The sequence below is a fragment of the Sinocyclocheilus grahami genome, unplaced genomic scaffold (assembly GCF_001515645.1).
Source record: "Sinocyclocheilus grahami isolate Dianchi unplaced genomic scaffold, SAMN03320097.WGS_v1.1 scaffold1147.1, whole genome shotgun sequence".
Taxonomy (NCBI): Eukaryota; Metazoa; Chordata; class Actinopteri; order Cypriniformes; family Cyprinidae; genus Sinocyclocheilus; species Sinocyclocheilus grahami.
In genome coordinates this window covers 200,775-218,418 of record NW_015506326.1, presented here as the reverse complement: position 1 = coordinate 218,418, position 17,644 = coordinate 200,775, and the positions used below count along the sequence as shown (strand labels likewise).

General features: G+C 37.9%; 2 protein-coding genes across 2 annotated transcripts in view; both read left to right on the top strand.

Annotated features, from left to right (window-relative positions):
* Positions 1 to 7,578: 7,578 nt before the first annotated feature.
* LOC107567317 (SLAM family member 9-like) lies at positions 7,579 to 10,049 on the top strand. The gene is made up of 5 exons (XM_016252980.1): positions 7,579 to 8,133; positions 8,636 to 8,932; positions 9,057 to 9,102; positions 9,543 to 9,604; positions 9,919 to 10,049. Exons 1-5 carry the CDS (start codon positions 7,845 to 7,847, stop codon positions 10,047 to 10,049), a joined length of 825 nt encoding a protein of 274 aa, XP_016108466.1. The 5' UTR covers positions 7,579 to 7,844.
* A 6,256-nt stretch (positions 10,050 to 16,305) lies between these two features.
* Positions 16,306 to 17,644, top strand: part of LOC107567316 (uncharacterized) — a 41,188-nt gene continuing 39,849 nt past the window's right edge. Inside the window, exon 1 of the mRNA XM_016252979.1 lies at positions 16,306 to 16,336. Coding sequence (XP_016108465.1) covers positions 16,306 to 16,336 — 31 coding nt within the window. The remainder of the gene's footprint in view (positions 16,337 to 17,644) is intronic.

Below are 17,644 nucleotides of genomic sequence, written 5' to 3'. Positions count from 1 at the left end.
ATCTTAAGTTTATAAACTCCAGAGTCTGTGATTGTGATGTTTGTGATGGTCAGAGATCTAGACTGATGATCCAGCTCCAGTCTCTCTCTGAATCTCTCAGTACCTTCATTACACTGAACATCTGTACAGGTTCCATTGGGATCTCTAGTGATTTCAGCTATGGCAATGTCATTAAAATACCATGTTATCACATCATCTGTGTTTTTTATGTCACCAGGATCGAAAGTGACAGATTCCCCCTCCTTCAATGGCTTTCTCTGCATTTCATCTCGTTCGGCAGCAGGAACACCTGAAACACAAATGAACAGCTGTTTGAAGGATCTTTTTTCTGCGATAAAAAACAATGTCAGAGCCAATAGCCTCATGAGCAGCGCTCTGACACAATACACTTTGGGAGACCCGAGTCAAGTCCCGGCTCGTGGTCTTGCTGACGATCTCTCTCACTTTGCTTCCTGTCCGCTCTTTGTACTGTCCTGTATAAAATAAAGGCAAACATGCCAAAAATATATATTTAAAAACAAAACAAAACAATGACAATATAACTAAATAACTATGACTATTCAAGATATTAAGCATTAATTTCTTGGAACTTCACAATTTGGATAAAATCAACAATAATTAACTGATATAAAAAAAACTGATAACTGATAAAAGAATCAACTCTGCAGGACGAAAAATTAATTATTGATGCATGTAGTGTGAAGATTCCTTTATTGCTATTAAGGACTTCATAATAGCAATGAAACTATTAATTTATGAATAGACTATTAATTTATTACTAGATTGTACGTTTTGATGAATAAAGGTGATGCACATCTAATTAATACATTTTTTTAAATATTAACACAATTATAAATATGAAATAATGAGCTGAACTCTGCAGGACTGCGGCTCTCTAGGACCGAACTTGCCTGGTCTATGGCATTTATGGACTCCCGTAGTGCGAAACGGACCTTTTCGAAGCTTTGAATCAATTGATCCAATTGCAGTTTCGATTCGCTCCAAACGCCACACGCTGGTGACGCCTGCTGTCTCTAAATCATGCATAAAACAGCTTTACAGGTCGATTGAAAGTGGTTTATTGAAGGTGTAGTAATCTATTAAATGCAATTAATGATTACATTTTATTTTACAGTGTAATTGCAGTGTGCTTACCCAAGAATGTTGGTTTAGGGGTAGAGTTCAGGGTCAGTCACTGTAATGGCCTATAATAAGTATACATAATATATACATGAAGAACAGGGCTGTAAAATAAAGTGCTGCCAAAATAACAAATACCATTAAATGTGAAGTGTCTGTAAATGTTCTTTCTTTCTTCCTGCTTTGCTACTGTTCAGATGCTCTTGCGCACTTTGCTCTGCGCTTTGCTCCATTGAAAACATCTAAAACAATGCTGTATGCTGGGCTAAACCTGCTCATTGTATGAGCATACATATATGATGGCAAAATAGTACCAGGAAGTCCTCCACACACAGAAACAGTGTTGGCGCCATAAGTGGGCCTGGCAATATATATAGCCTGCCTATATATATATATATATACTTGAAAATTTCTCCAATGTCAGAAACAGTTTCTCATTGTGTTTTGTTTTATTGAAGAGATTTAAAAAGCTGTTCACAGTAGCAGGACAGATAGAAACCCTTCACCTACAAACTAAACAGACATGAACTAAATGTCCATATATTCAAACACAAGCTGCTTGTCCACCCAACAGATCAAACCACATTTCTATGGAATAAAATAAACAATAGCATTCAGTTTGACTCAGACGCTGAACCTCAGTAAACCTGGTACTTGTGAGGTGGCAGACGTTTTTGACTTTTTACATTGTTCTTCCATATACTAAAATTAAGCACTGAATAAATATATAAAACCATTTTAAAATCAGCAATGATACATTTTACAGCGAAACAATGAAATGTAGTTTATACACAATTCACACAACATTCTTATACTTCTAGCCATTTAACAGTCAGACAACTACCTTACAAAAAGTATGTTAAATTACAAAAATGAAAAATGAGGAATGTTTTCACCCATTGAGAATAGCTTAATTCTTAATAAATAAATAAACCAAGCACAATTAAATAAACTTTCAAGCTATCATTTTCATCAAGTATCTATTGTGGAAATTTTGCATTACAGCAGATTAAAACACATGAAAGATGAAATTACTGCTCACACACACACATGTTCAGTTTGGTTTTGTGCTCACAGCACATGCGCATTTGTGGGTCTAGCCTGAAAAAATATGCTTTTTAATGCTATTTGAGCATAAGAAACAATTTATGAGAATGTATCTTAAGCTTTTTGAACAGCTTTGGATAATTTTATGTTTGCCCTTTCAATAAGAGAGGACCTGTACTTGCATGACTGAAATAGCCGTTCTCAAAGTAAAAAAAAAATCTCGAAGTATTTATTAGAACTGACATTACATGACCTGAATTCAACTGAAAGTATTATATTTTGGCTCTAAAATCCAGAGAAGTAATAAAGAAGAAAAAAAAGAAAGAAACTGGCCCATGTTACCTGAATTCACCTTATTAATCTGAGTTGACTTACTCTGAGATGGGAAACTCTGAGTTTTCGGTTTCAGAACAGCTGAATTGAGTTAGTTCAATCGACTGAAACTCTGAGTTTAGCACGTGCACCATGACTATGAAAAGCCATGATCAATGGAGCTCCGATATTACGATTCACTATGGCAACAGCTCCCACCAAAAAGACATCTGCCTACTTAAGACTCAATACAAGTTTAATTCGTATCACTGTTATAATATCACAGGTGAAAACTGGCAGAAAGGTAGGTTATTGAACTAATAGGCTATTAATTTTCATGGTATCCCACGGGCAAAAAAAAGATATAATAATAATAATAATAATAATAATACTAATTTAAGTGCATTTTTCTTATTTTACAAATGATGTGCCAATAGGGTAAGAAAAATACGGCAGCGGTTATTTACACTAAGTGGAATTAGCATACTTTCTTAGCGATAGATCCTATTTACAGTAGGCTAAGTGCAAATAGCTCTAGTTACAATATAGTGAAAATAGTGATATATTCTATTTACCATGTAAAAGTAGCAGTTCTTTGCAATAAGTGTAAATAATAATTAGATGCCATTTATACTGGCGGATACATACTATTTGCACCCAAGTATTGTTGTACATAAACGGGATGCAATAATAACATGTAAATGATTATATTTATAAAAAGTATAAATAATTTTATCATTATTAAACACTCATTAGGCATCTCCACTTTTAGAACATTTTCTTCATGTTTATTGAAAATAAATTCTAAAGTGATATGTGATGGGAAAAGTGAGAAGAGCGAGCTCGGCAAAAGCCGGACTCGAATCCAGTCAATCGCGTTACAAGCTAGTTCTCTGTGCCCAACGTGTTACTGCCTCCACCACTGAAGCTGTTATTCTCGCATGTCGTATTTAACCTTGTGTGACATTGGAGGGCAGAGCTACTGTAAATTTGCACTTAGGTTAGGTTCACAGACTAAGTTACCATGGTAACTGACTGAGTATAAGTTACCTCTCTTTCAGAAACGAGCTTGACTTACCCTGCTTTCTCGGGTTTGACATACCTCCCATTCTGAAACGGAAAACCCAGAGTTTCCCTCATTTCAGGGTTAACATACTCCGAGTTTTCACTTAACCTCCTTTCTGAAATGGGCCCCAGGACAAAGCAACACACTAGAGCATTTAACAACAAACTCACACAGGACTGCAAACACAAAGAGAATAAATAAGAGTGCAAACAACGAGGGTAACGAGGAAGGACAGGTGAAAATGAACCAGTAATAAGGTCAAAAGAAGGGCGAGGTTAAGATAAACAGAAGCACATGGCATACAGAAATAAACAAATCAAAAGCCATGTGCACAAAACATGGCACAAGAACATGCAGCCAATGAAAACACATTCCACATGCTACACTGAAAATGACAACACATAACATGAAAGTATGCAGCCAATGAGAAATACGAGCCGCGTGCTACACAACACACAAGGACAGATATGGTCCGAGCGCACTCAAAACTGCACGCACACAACAGCCGCTTTTCCACCATTGGGCCAAACTGTTCTTGTTGCTTAACCGTTCCATTCCATGCCGATGCAGGCCAGTTAGCACAGATATGGTTAAGTTTTCCACTGTGGAGTTGATAACAGAGCTTGTAACACAAACGTGGCATCAGTCATTGTCTTGGTAATGCAAGTGTTTACATACAGAATGTTATGTAAATAGTGACCGCATTATGAAGGATGAACAGATATTTCTGTGACCACATACCACAGCCATATCACCCTGCAGCCCAAGACTGGTTGCCCACTGAAGCTAAGCAGGGTTGATCCTGTCAGTACCTGGATGGGAGACCTCCTGGGAAAACTAGGCTGCTGTTGGAAGAGGTGCTAGTGAGGCCAGCAAGGGGTGCTCACTCTGTGGTCTGTGTGGGTCCTAATGCCCCAGTGTAGTGACAGGGATGTTAAACCGAGGTCCTGACTCTCTGTGCTCATTAAAAATCCCAGGATGTCTTTCGAAAAGAGTATAGGTGTGACCTCGGCATCCTGGCCAGATTTGGCCATTGGCCTCTGCCCATCAGGTCCTCCTAGCAAGCCTCATATCTGCTGATTGGCTTCATCACTCTGTCTCTTCTCCGCCAATAAGCTGGTGAAGAAAAATACGGCAGCGGCTATTTACACTAAAGTGGAATTAGCATACTTTCTTAGCGATAGATCCTATTTACAGTAGGCTAAGTGCAAATAGCTCTAGATGCTATTTACACTATAGTGAAAATAGTGATATATTCTATTTACCATGTAAAAGTAGCAGTTCTTTGCAATAAGTGTAAATAATAATTAGATGCCATTTATACTGGCGGATACATACTATTTGCACCCAAGTATTGTTGTACATAAACGGGATGCAATAATAACATGTAAATGATTATATTTATAAAAAGTATAAATAATTTTATCATTATTAAACACTCATTAGGCATCTCCACTTTTAGAACATTTTCTTCATGTTTATTGAAAATAAATTCTAAAGTGATATGTGATGGGAAAAGTGAGAAGAGCGAGCTCGGCAAAAGCCGGACTCGAATCCAGTCAATCGCGTTACAAGCTAGTTCTCTGTGCCCAACGTGTTACTGCCTCCACCACTGAAGCTGTTATTCTCGCATGTCGTATTTAACCTTGTGTGACATTGGAGGGCAGAGCTACTGTAAATTTGCACTTAGGTTAGGTTCACAGACTAAGTTACCATGGTAACTGACTGAGTATAAGTTACCTCTCTTTCAGAAACGAGCTTGACTTACCCTGCTTTCTCGGGTTTGACATACCTCCCATTCTGAAACGGAAAACCCAGAGTTTCCCTCATTTCAGGGTTAACATACTCCGAGTTTTCACTTAACCTCCTTTCTGAAATGGGCCCCAGGACAAAGCAACACACTAGAGCATTTAACAACAAACTCACACAGGACTGCAAACACAAAGAGAATAAATAAGAGTGCAAACAACGAGGGTAACGAGGAAGGACAGGTGAAAATGAACCAGTAATAAGGTCAAAAGAAGGGCGAGGTTAAGATAAACAGAAGCACATGGCATACAGAAACAAACAAATCAAAAGCCATGTGCACAAAACATGGCACAAGAACATGCAGCCAATGAAAACACATTCCACATGCTACACTGAAAATGACAACACATAACATGAAAGTATGCAGCCAATGAGAAATACGAGCCGCGTGCTACACAACACACAAGGACAGATATGGTCCGAGCGCACTCAAAACTGCACGCACACAACAGCCGCTTTTCCACCATTGGGCCAAACTGTTCTTGTTGCTTAACCATTCCATTCCATGCCGATGCAGGCCAGTTAGCACAGATATGGTTACATTTTCCACTGTGGAGCTGATAACAGAGCTTGTAACACAAACGTGGCGTCAGTCATTGTCTTGGTAATGCAAGTGTTTACATACAGAATGTTATGTAAATAGTGACCGCATTATGAAGGATGAACAGATATTTCTGTTTACTTTGATTAAATAGCGCACTTGGCCAGCTACAGCAGCTCTCGCCTGGTTGCCCACTGAAGCTAAGCAGGGTTGAGCCTGTCAGTACCTGGATGGGAGACCTCCTGGGAAAACTAGGCTGCTGTTGGAAGAGGTGCTAGTGAGGCCAGCAAGGGGTGCTCACTCTGTGGTCTGTGTGGGTCCTAATGCCCCAGTGTAGTGACAGGGATGTTAAACCGAGGTCCTGACTCTCTGTGCTCATTAAAAATCCCAGGATGTCTTTCGAAAAGAGTATAGGTGTGACCTCGGCATCCTGGCCAGATTTGGCCATTGGCCTCTGCCCATCAGGTCCTCCTAGCAAGCCTCATATCTGCTGATTGGCTTCATCACTCTGTCTCTTCTCCGCCAATAAGCTGGTGTGCGGTGGGCATTAAATTAGAAGCCAGTGTTTCTGTGCAGTGTACATTTTTAAAAAGAGATTCTAAACTTGTGAATATGACTATTTTGTACTGTTTCTCTCCCTTTGTGTCAGACACACTTTCTCATCATGTCTTTTTTACATAGATTAAAGAGTCTGTTCATAGTAGTTGGACAGGAAGAAGCCCTTCACCCACAAAACTGAACACACATCTGAATGGGCTACAAGATGTTTGTCCACCCAACAGATCAAACACATTTCTCAAGAACACAAACCGCAGCTGCTTTCAGTTTCACTCAGAATATGAACGTTAGCAAACTTACCAGTTTGCTAACGTTCATATTCTGAGTGAAACTGAAAGCAGCTGCGGTTTGTGTTCTTGAGAAATGTGTTTGATCTGTTGGGTGGACAAACATCTTGTAGCCCATTCAGATGTGTGTTCAGTTTTGTGGGTGAAGGGCGTCTTCCTGTCCAACTACTATGAACAGACTCTTTAATCTATGTAAAAAAGACACGATGAGAAAGTGTGTCTGACACAAAGGGAGAGAAACAGTACAATTGGCTTCATCACTCTGTCTCTTCTCCACCAATAAGCTGGTGTGCGGTGGGCATTAAATTAGAAGCCAGTGTTTCTGTACAGTGTACATTTTAAAAAAGAGATTCTAAACTTATGAATATGACTATTTTGTACTGTTTCTCTCCCTTTGTGTCAGACACACTTTCTCATCGTGTCTTTTTTACATAGATTAAAGAGTCTGTTCATAGTAGTTGGACAGGAAGACGCCCTTCACCCACAAAACTGAACACACATCTGAATGGGCTACAAGATGTTTGTCCACCCAACAGATCAAACACATTTCTCAAGAACACAAACCGCAGCTGCTTTCAGTTTAACTCAGAATATGAACGTTAGCAAACTGGTACAAATAATGTCAAAAATCTTTTAAACTTTAAACATTGATTGTCATCTACACTTTGAAGAGTTAGGATGTTACATTGTGGATTGTGGTTTTTCAGGAGCTCTAGGTACATAATACACACATATACATTTATAACACGAGAACAGAAAGAACATTTAAATAAGTAAGACTAAGAGAAAAATCTAATACTAATGTGACACATCTGGGTCTGAAAAAAATATGTACATATTTGTGCATTATGTATATTAATCTATTAAATAGCGCTGCTGCAACAGTCTCTCTATTATGGTAACAGCAGTTTACAATAGCTGTTTTGAAAGACCGTAGATATTTTACATTTGGTTTTTTGTTTCTGTTGTTCTCAACTTCACATGTGAATGAAGCGGATTTCAGGCTTTGTAAATCTTCAGAAGCTTTAGTCTGTGTAAAATCTTTTTATATTCTCCAGGTGTGTTTGGTGATTTAGTGTCAGTGATGGAGGGAGATTCTGTCACTTTAAAAACTAATGTTGAAGTATGTGATGGTGACACCATACTGTGGAAATATGGAGCTGGAAAGTCTTTCATAGCTAAAATGAAGAAAAATAAGCAAATTGTCTCCACATATAATGATACTGATGAGAGATTCAGAAACAGACTGAAGCTGGACAATCAAACTGGATCTCTGATCATCACAAACATCACAACTCAACATGCTGGACTCTATGAAGTACAGATAAGTGGAGTCAAGTGGTCATCAAAAATATTCAGTGTTTCTGTCTGTGGTGAGTAAAAAGGTTATTTGTTACTAATTTACATTATAAAAGGAGTAAACATTTCATTTGAAAACATTTAACGCCAAACATTGAATTAAAAATAAGATTGCTGATTAGATTTATTCTCTAATTTTTCCCCCAGCTCGTCTGCCTGTTCCTGTCATCAGCAGAGACTGTTTATCATCATCATCATCATCTTCATCACAGCAGAATTGTTCATTGGTGTGTTCAGTGGGAGATTTAGAGACAGACTGAAGCTGGACAATCAAACTGGATCTCTGGCCATCACAAACATCACAACTAAACACGCGGGACTCTATGAAGTACAGATAAGTGGAGTCAAGTGGTCATCAAAAATATTCAGTGTTTCTGTCTGTGGTGAGTAAAAAGGTTATTTGTTACTAATTTACATTATAAAAGGAGTAAACATTTCATTTGAAAACATTTAACGCCAAACATTGAATTAAAAATAAGATTGCTGATTAGATTTATTCTCTAATTTTTCCCCCAGCTCGTCTGCCTGTTCCTGTCATCAGCAGAGACTGTTTATCATCATCATCATCATCTTCATCACAGCAGAATTGTTCATTGGTGTGTTCAGTGGTGAATGTGGGTCATGTGACTCTCTCCTGGTACAAAGGAAACAGTTTATTGTCCAGCATCAGTGTGTCTAATCTCAGCATCAGTCTCTCTCTACCTCTGGAGGTGGAATATCAGGATAACAACAGCTACAGCTGTGTGCTCAACAATCCCATCAGCAACCAGACCACACATCTGGATATCAACATACTCTGTCACATATGCGAAGGTAGGCCTACATCTGTGGTGATAGTAGCATTTATTTACTTAACTCAGCTGTCTTTTGTTGTTGATCAGACCAACACATTTACTTGCATTAAAGTAAGTGAATATTCTCTTTTACTCTCCTTCAGATCCTCCAGACTCTGTATCTCTGATAGTACTGATCTTCGCCGCTAGGTGGAATATCAGGATAACAACAGCTACAGCTGTGTGCTCAACAATCCCATCAGCAACCAGACCACACATCTGGACATCAACATACTCTGTCACATATGCGAAGGTAGGCCTACATCTGTGGTGATAGTAGCATTTATTTACTTAACTCAGCTGTCTTTTGTTGTTGATCAGACCAACACATTTACTTACATTATAGTAAGTGAATATTCTCTTTTACTCTCCTTCAGATCCTCCAGACTCTGTATCTCTGATAGTACTGATCTTCGCCGCTGCCGCTGCTGGATCTCTGTTGATTGTAGTTTCAGTCGTGACGTGCTGTATCTGCAAGAAATGTAGAAAAAAGGGTCAGGAGAGCTAGCAATTAATCTATAAAAATATTGATCTTTTATTATGAGATTGAAAACGTTGTTTTAACACACCTGTGATTATTGTTAATGCAGTTCAGACACAAGAGGAAGACCGAGCCGATTCAGCTTTGTGCAAACCAAAATCACAAAAAACGGTAAGATCATTCATGACTGTGTTGCAGTCAGTTAGTCTGATTGAAGCTTGCTGATTGAAGTTTGCAGCATCAGATGGTCAGTGGATAAATGTGGCTGCTCTATCGGCCCAACCGTCATCAGTAAAAACTTATATATGGAGCAGATCAAAAGGAAAGTTAAGACATTTTCTGTGCTATTTAAATGTATGTGCTGTTTGCATCTCTGTGTAAACAGTTTTTCCATTTTGCAAAGCTATTTTCATTTTGCAGACCTATCAGACCAACACATTTACTTACATTATAGTAAGTGAATATTCTCTTTTACTCTCCTTCAGATCCTCCAGACTCTGTATCTCTGATAGTACTGATCTTCGCCGCTGCCGCTGCTGGATCTCTGTTGATTGTAGTTTCAGTCGTGACGTGCTGTATCTGCAAGAAATGTAGAAAAAAGGGTCAGGAGAGCTAGCAATTAATCTATAAAAATATTGATCTTTTATTATGAGATTGAAAACGTTGTTTTAACACACCTGTGATTATTGTTAATGCAGTTCAGACACAGGAGGAAGACCGAGCCGATTCAGCTTTGTGCAAACCAAAATCACAAAAAACGGTAAGATCATTCATGACTGTGTTGCAGTCAGTTAGTCTGATTGAAGTTTGCAGCATCAGATGGTCAGTGGACAGATGTGGCTGATCTATCGGCCCAACCGTCATCAGTAAAAACGTATGTATCGGCTATGGAGAAGATCAAAAGGAAAGTTAAGACATTTTCTGTGCTATTTAAATGTATGTGCTGTTTGCATCTCTGTGTAAACAGTTTTTCCATTTTGCAAAGCTATTTTCATTTTGCAGACCTAAAAAAAAAAAGCCAAGCACAAAACGAAATTCAATAACAGAAAATGTTTTTTGAATGTATCAAATGTATTCGTTTTTTCAGCAAACAGTAAAATATTAACATTGATAAATTATTATTATATACTAAAGGGTTAGTTCAGCCAACATTTTAGGCTAAATATTAGGCTATCTGACAGCCTCAGTCACATTTTACATTCATTGCATATTTTCAAACTTTAAAAATGAATAATGACCGTCAGTATTCTGCTTTTTTAAATTTTAGTCATACATGCACTCTTAAAAAGAAAGGTGCTTCACGATGCCATAGAAGAACCTTTTTGTCTAAATGGTTCCATAAAGAAGCTTTAACATCTGAAGAACCTTTCTGTTTCACAAAAGGTTCTTTGTGGCGAAAGAAGGTTCTTCAGATTACAAAAAGGTAAGAAAGAGATGGTTCTTTAAAGAACCTTTGACTGAATGGTTCTTTGTGGAACCAAAAATGGTTCTTCTATGGCATTGCTGTGAAGAACCATTTGAAGCACCTTTATTTTTAAGAGTGTGTGACAAAATAATAGGCTATTTTATCAACCATAAACGGTATAGCTTACATGCGTGTTAGAGAAAAGTAAGGGGTTCCTTCAGACGCGACGAGGAGCACCAATCGCTTTCTTTTATCTTTTTATTTACCACAAAGAATAGTTTTCTCAACATGTAAATCTGCTTAGAATATGGGCGCTGAAACAACCGGGTTTGACTGAATGGTTCTTTGTGGAACCAAAAATGGTTCTTCTATGGCATTGCTGTGAAGAACCATTTGAAGCACTTTTATTTTTAAGAGTGTGTGACAAAATAATAGGCTATTTTATCAACCATAAACGGTATAGGCTACATGCGTGTTTACGTGTTAGAGAAAAGTAAGGGGTTCCTTCAGACGCGACGAGGAGCACCAATCGCTTTCTTTGATCTTTTTATTTACCACAAAGAATAGTTTTCTCAACATGTAAATCTGCTTAGAATATGGGTGCTGAAACAATGTGTTTACATTTGACCTGGCACTTTTTGAGCCAGTTGTGGATTTATTGGTAAACAACAACGTAGCCTGATAGCTAAAGTACATCACGGAGACGTCTATTTGGCGTCTGCATACATGGAAGATGTATTTATTAGAGTGTTTGCTAGGGTTGCCAACTGTCCCGTATTAGCCGGGACGTCCCGTGTTTTGGGCTTAGGCCTAATTTATGTGTCCCGTACGTGACCTCCCTTGTCCCGTTTCTTGACTGCTAACCACTAACTGATACAAGATCAGCAGTGCTGGTCACTTGAGAATGATCATCGACACCTGTCATCATCCAGTCAAAGACAAAAAATCTGCACACCAAACGAAGAGCAACGTTCAAGGTCCTTTGAACAGTCGTTTATTCCTGAAGATTTACACGGAAGTGATAACAAAAACTAAAGTGCATAAACAAAAAAGCATCCAGTCACAGCCACCCTCACGCAGTATAGCCTACGTTAAGGAAATCAGAAATCGTGAACATAACTGTTTGAGGAAGACTGGTCTTGAGCTGGAGCTGCTCGGGGGTTTATGATCATCTGTGGTCAAATGCAGCTTTAGCTTTATTGGTTGATTTGTAGACGTGCTGTAGGCCTAACAAGTATCTTTGTTGTTGCTTTTTTGTGAAAGACAATCATTCTCACCCATGCTCTGTCGTGAGAAACCTTCAGAACTTGTGATAAAACATAAATGTGATGTTTGATGTCATGTTAGCATCTGTTCTGCAGTAGCAGTATAAAAAACAGTCAGTATATGCTATTAGCAGAGTATGCGTTGCACATAAAAAAAAACACAGAAAGAAAAAAATAAACCTTTCTCAATGAACCAAGACCTTTGAAACAAAATATGGAAAAATATGTTCAGTTATGGTCTGGAATTTTAAAAGTCGTATTTAAGTAAATTATTTTTTGAAGAATGACTAAGGTCTTGTTATAAGAAAATAAGGTTATTCAGAGATTATTAATGCTTAACTGCTATTGCCTGTCGCATCAGCAAGATTCCTGATTGAGTGTATGTTTCTTTGCAGAAATCAAAGACAGAAGCCGTGTATGAAAATGTCCCCAAAAAACGATGAACAAATACTGTATCTACTGACACTGATGCCAGAGCTCATACAGGACAGTGTCTTACAATTGTGGGGTTTATTCTCACTTATTCTCTACCAGGTTTTGTTTTTTCGCTATTTTTTGTACCTTTTGGTGTTATTGTGAATTTTGTTTTAATGTATTAGTTCACCATTAGCACAGCATCCAGAAACTCAACTAAAATGTCCAACTTTTAGTTTATCATATGAAACTTTACCTAACATTCATTATACATTAAACATCGATCCACCCTTCATTGTGCGCTATCACAACAACCGCAGCCAACACAGCATTTCAACAAAAGCTACACCCAGCACATGTTGGAGATAGATGTAAATCATGAACAATAAAGGCAGACAGTCATCATTAAGCCTAACAGACTGACTGATGGATTCAGATTCAGATTCATTCTTTATTGTCCTCAGAGGAAATTTGTTTTCACAGACTGCACTAAAAGCTGTAAGAGGCTACACATAATACACACATATTTCCACCAATACAAATATACACACATTTACACCAACAACAACATCGGTGCACATAATACACACATCCTTCACCAGGTATACATTTACACTCTTACACGTATATTGCCCATATATCCTATGACTGATAATCGATTTTACTGATGGGCTGCCGCTACCTTTAATATGCAACATCGGTTCTTTGATTGAACTGATAAATAGCCCTATCTAGTGGACTTTAAGCAGCAGCAGCAGCAGCTTTAAACAGCATCACAACAATGTTTGCTCAACTGGAAAGTGCTGCGTTCACAGGAAAATTGACTAATGCATTTTTATGCAATATTATGTGTGTAAAATTCATAATGTTCTATTAAACGCAATGAGAAAATTGTTTCAAGTTGGGCACAAATAAGACACCTTACTTGACTGTGATCACAAAGCAAACATTTGAAGGTAGGCCTAATTGTGGCGATTTTGAGAGTCAAAGCTCATTTTTTCATTTATTTGGTTGATTTAAAACCCAAAACTGTAGTATAACATTCTTCAAAAGAAAATGTAGGCTGACTGAAAAATTAAATTACAATCACCAGTGGCATTAAAGCGATCATGAACCACCTGTTTTTTATTTTGTACTGTTCTGTGAGGTCCAGTTATGATGTCCATTTATAATTTTTACATCAAAAACATCATAATTTAGAAGTAATAGGCTATTTTCTGTTCTGTTTTTAACCCCCCTCATCAGAAAGCTCTGTTTGAATAGGCTTGGCAGATTGTAGAACACCAACTGCTATGACTGGCTAACGCGTGTATGTTTGACAGCCTATGTCCTTCAGAGATGGACGCTGCTATGATTTAGGTTAAAAACGCATAAATACTCAGTAGATATCAAATGATCTGTAAGAAGAGACAAAGCAATTGTGATCAGGTAATAAAAACAGTTACTCACACTTCTGTGTTGTGACATTACTGTTGGATCTAATATACCCGGCACAGCATTGTCTTTTAGTTTCAGTCTTTCTGAAAAACCTGGTCGAATTGTGCCTTGTTTGCAAACGAATCCACTGTAAAATGAAGGGAACAAAGGACTGAGTTCTTACTGATGCGCAGTTATGAAAATGCACTGGATGAAAAAGCAAAAATGGCTGCCCACTGCTCCGGGTGTGTGTTCACTGTTGTGTGTGTACACTTGGATGGGTTAAATGCAGAGCACTAATTCCGAGTATGGGTCACCATACTTGGCCACATGTCACGTCACTTTCACTTTCGTATATGTAAAAAGATCAAGGGAATTTTGGTTTCTCAGTTCATGACCCCTCAGTGGCTCTGATGATTGTGATGGTGAGATATCCAAATTAATCAGAATATTAGTCCGAATATGGCTCATTGTTATAATGTAATTTTTATTATTATTATTTTGCACAGTTGGTGGAAATTTCACACGGTCCCTTACTGCAGCAGACAGTTTTCCAACACTTCTCATTGCATGCATACAATATTATTACTATTATTCATTTACAATAAAGTCAGGACACTCCATCCATTCCTAAATGAATGTAAGACATCAAACCACACAAATGACAACCTGAATTTAAAGGCAAAATATCTTAAGGACAAATCCAGGCTGTGGATGGGAGGAAGTGCTGAGGATTCATTTAGAAGATGTTTTTATCCAAAGTAACTGCCAAAAAGAGGAATACAACAAGCATGAGTAATAGTGAAAGCATCAAGGAAGATTTTTTTTCAGCAGGATGCAGTTAAAGGGATAGTTCACCCAAAACTGAAAATTCTGTCATCACTTACTCAAACTCAATTTTTTTTGAAGAATGTGGGTAATCAAACAGTTGCTGGTCCCAATTGATTTCCACAGTGTGGGGGGGGGAATAAAATAAAATAGGGATTCATGTTCCGGATAGGGCTGGGAAGATTATTACACCAGCAAGGAACAGAGAATGAGAAGGTTCTGGAAAGTGATTTTGTGCCTCTCTGTGAAGGTACCACGAAGTGTCGCTCACCTACCAACCTCAGGCATCTGAAGGGGATGTAGACTTATAAGATCTAGCAAAGGTAGAAGGGTGCAGGCTATTCTGTCAGCAAGCAAGCATGAACTTGATGCAAACCACAACCGGTAGTCAATGCAGAGAAAACAAGAGAGGTGTGACGTGGGCTTCCTTGGGCTCATGAAGACCAGTCATGCAGCTGTGTTCATTTTTCAAGATTGTTTTGTTGAATCAATTGACCATATGCACGGAGCTTTCTTTAGAACTTCCGCACAAAAATAAGCCAGCTGGTAAACTTACGGTGAAGCTCATTTTATGTGCTATACATAGGTAAAGACTCTCACAGAAACCTCTCCTGCCTCTTTCTTATCAGAAACTGAGAAACAAAATAATCGCAACACCGTAAATAATGACAGCGGCATTAACATACAGTTTCATGTTATTTAACAACATAAAATGTTATTTGCCGAGCCTGGTAATCCCAGGAGAGTACCTAGACGCATAACTGTACATTTAAATGCTGACAAATAAACACTGTCGTAACTGTTTAGGCTAACCTAGCTAGCGATGGTATCTCTTAAACGACATCATAATGATATTCTTGATAATCAATAACTTACCTTCATAGTCATGAACACATTTTTAAAATCTTATAACATTTTAAAGCCTTTATTATTTTTCAACTCTACAGCTGTGCAGTAAAATTCACTTTAAAGATTCACTTTTCATTCATGAAGACGACATGAAAAAATGTGCCAATAATGTGTCTCGGCGGAAAACAAAGACTTTTAAGATGAAAATGACATGAAATTACTATTACAACCAGGAGATGGCAGCAGAGGATCACTCATTGGTTGCAGCTGCTATTTCAACTCTGAAAGCTGTTTGCAGCTGTTTTTTTCACGTACGTCTTGCTTTTTGGATTTATTATAAAATGATTGCATCTTTTAATGTTTTGTCTTTAACTATAAATTCAGCCAACACAGATTTGTTGTTGTTGTAGTTTTGTTACTCTACATTTAGTCTGAATCACTTAATGCACAGCTCTGTTTTTGACATTTGCTTGTCAGATGTTTTGTTATCACTGTCAATCATAGCAATGACTCGCGGCATGATTTAGCGGATTCACTCGCATAATTTTTACACTTGCGTTCGTCATTCCTGAAACGGTATACGTGGATGTTTGGTCCTCTTAAACAAACAAAACTTTTCTTCAAATTGTGACTGGATTATGTAGAGAAACTGAGCAAACGGCGCTCCCCTTATGGCACGGTACATTTGACCGGAAATGACTGAGCTGGCTTATCCAAATCCAGGAAGTATTTGTGCATATGGTCAATTGTAGAGGTTTTATTGCACATGACGGAAGTCCAGCCTAGAAATGACAAAGTTATTTAGCATGCTCTTTTAGGAAGGGCCCGATCTTTCTGATGTTGTGCAATGCAAACCTGCATGAATGGTATTTGAAGGTCTGCTGGTCATCCAAGATTCCTCCAAGATTTCTGACCAAACTCAATGGGATTATTGGCTGGATGGTGAGATTTTACTGTACAGTTGGAGTGACTGGGAAGATGAGAAGATCTGTCTTTGCTTGGTTGAGCTGCAGGTGATGTTGTTTCATCCAAGTCAAGATGTCCGTCAGGCAATCTGGGGATGGAAGAGGACCTGAGCAGCACAATGAAAGCAGCTGAAGGATAACTAATAGTGATGTGCAGACAGGTAGACATGGATCAGCTAAGCACCACTAGTTGCCACTTGACTGAGATGGCCTGCTTGATTTATTAAATATTGGTAAAATATGATCACTGTATTTATTTTATTTCTCCCCCTTTGTGTCAAACACTGTTTCTTATCATGGTTTCTGTAGAGTAAAGAATCATAAAACGCAGCAACAGGACAGGAAGAAGCCCTTCACCACAATTTCAAATAAAACCTATCACGCCCACTTTCGGTTTGAATCAGAAGCAGTAAAGCTGTAACACCAGTACTGTGAGATGGTACAGAGTTTTACCTTTGTATTTTTTTTCTCCATTTACTAAATATATGTCTGCATTAGGAGGGTCAAACTCTGCTGGGAGAGGACTCACAAACCAAATTAACAGGTTGAGTGAAGTCTTAGTTCAGACTGTTCACTAAACTGTTGAAGAAATGTTTTACGTGATTGTTTTCTTCTGTTTGTGCTGGTGCCATCTGACTGGTAAGTTATAAATTAAAACCTAAATTAAGCTACTTTCAAATCTCAGGCATCTTTTGTTATTATATTAATTTCAAGGGTTACAAATGCAAGAACTCTCCAGCACGTTCTCAGAAATATATTTTAAAATACTTCAGCAGTAATCATACTGATTCATGTCATAATCAATTCATGGAAATTCACAGGATAAAAAGTGTGTCAATGCAGAGTGAATTAAGGAAATCTGATTTTATGATGAAAAAAATATAACTTTCACTCACAACTGTCTAGTAAATGTTTGGAAAAATTACAAAGAATTGGGAATTAACACATTAAATTAAATGTGACATTTTTTTCATGTAAATTGTGTAACTTCCCACACTGATTTTAATGTTGATGTTTAGTACACTAAATATCTGCTGCTGTTCTGGATGTTGTTCACTTTATCTACAGC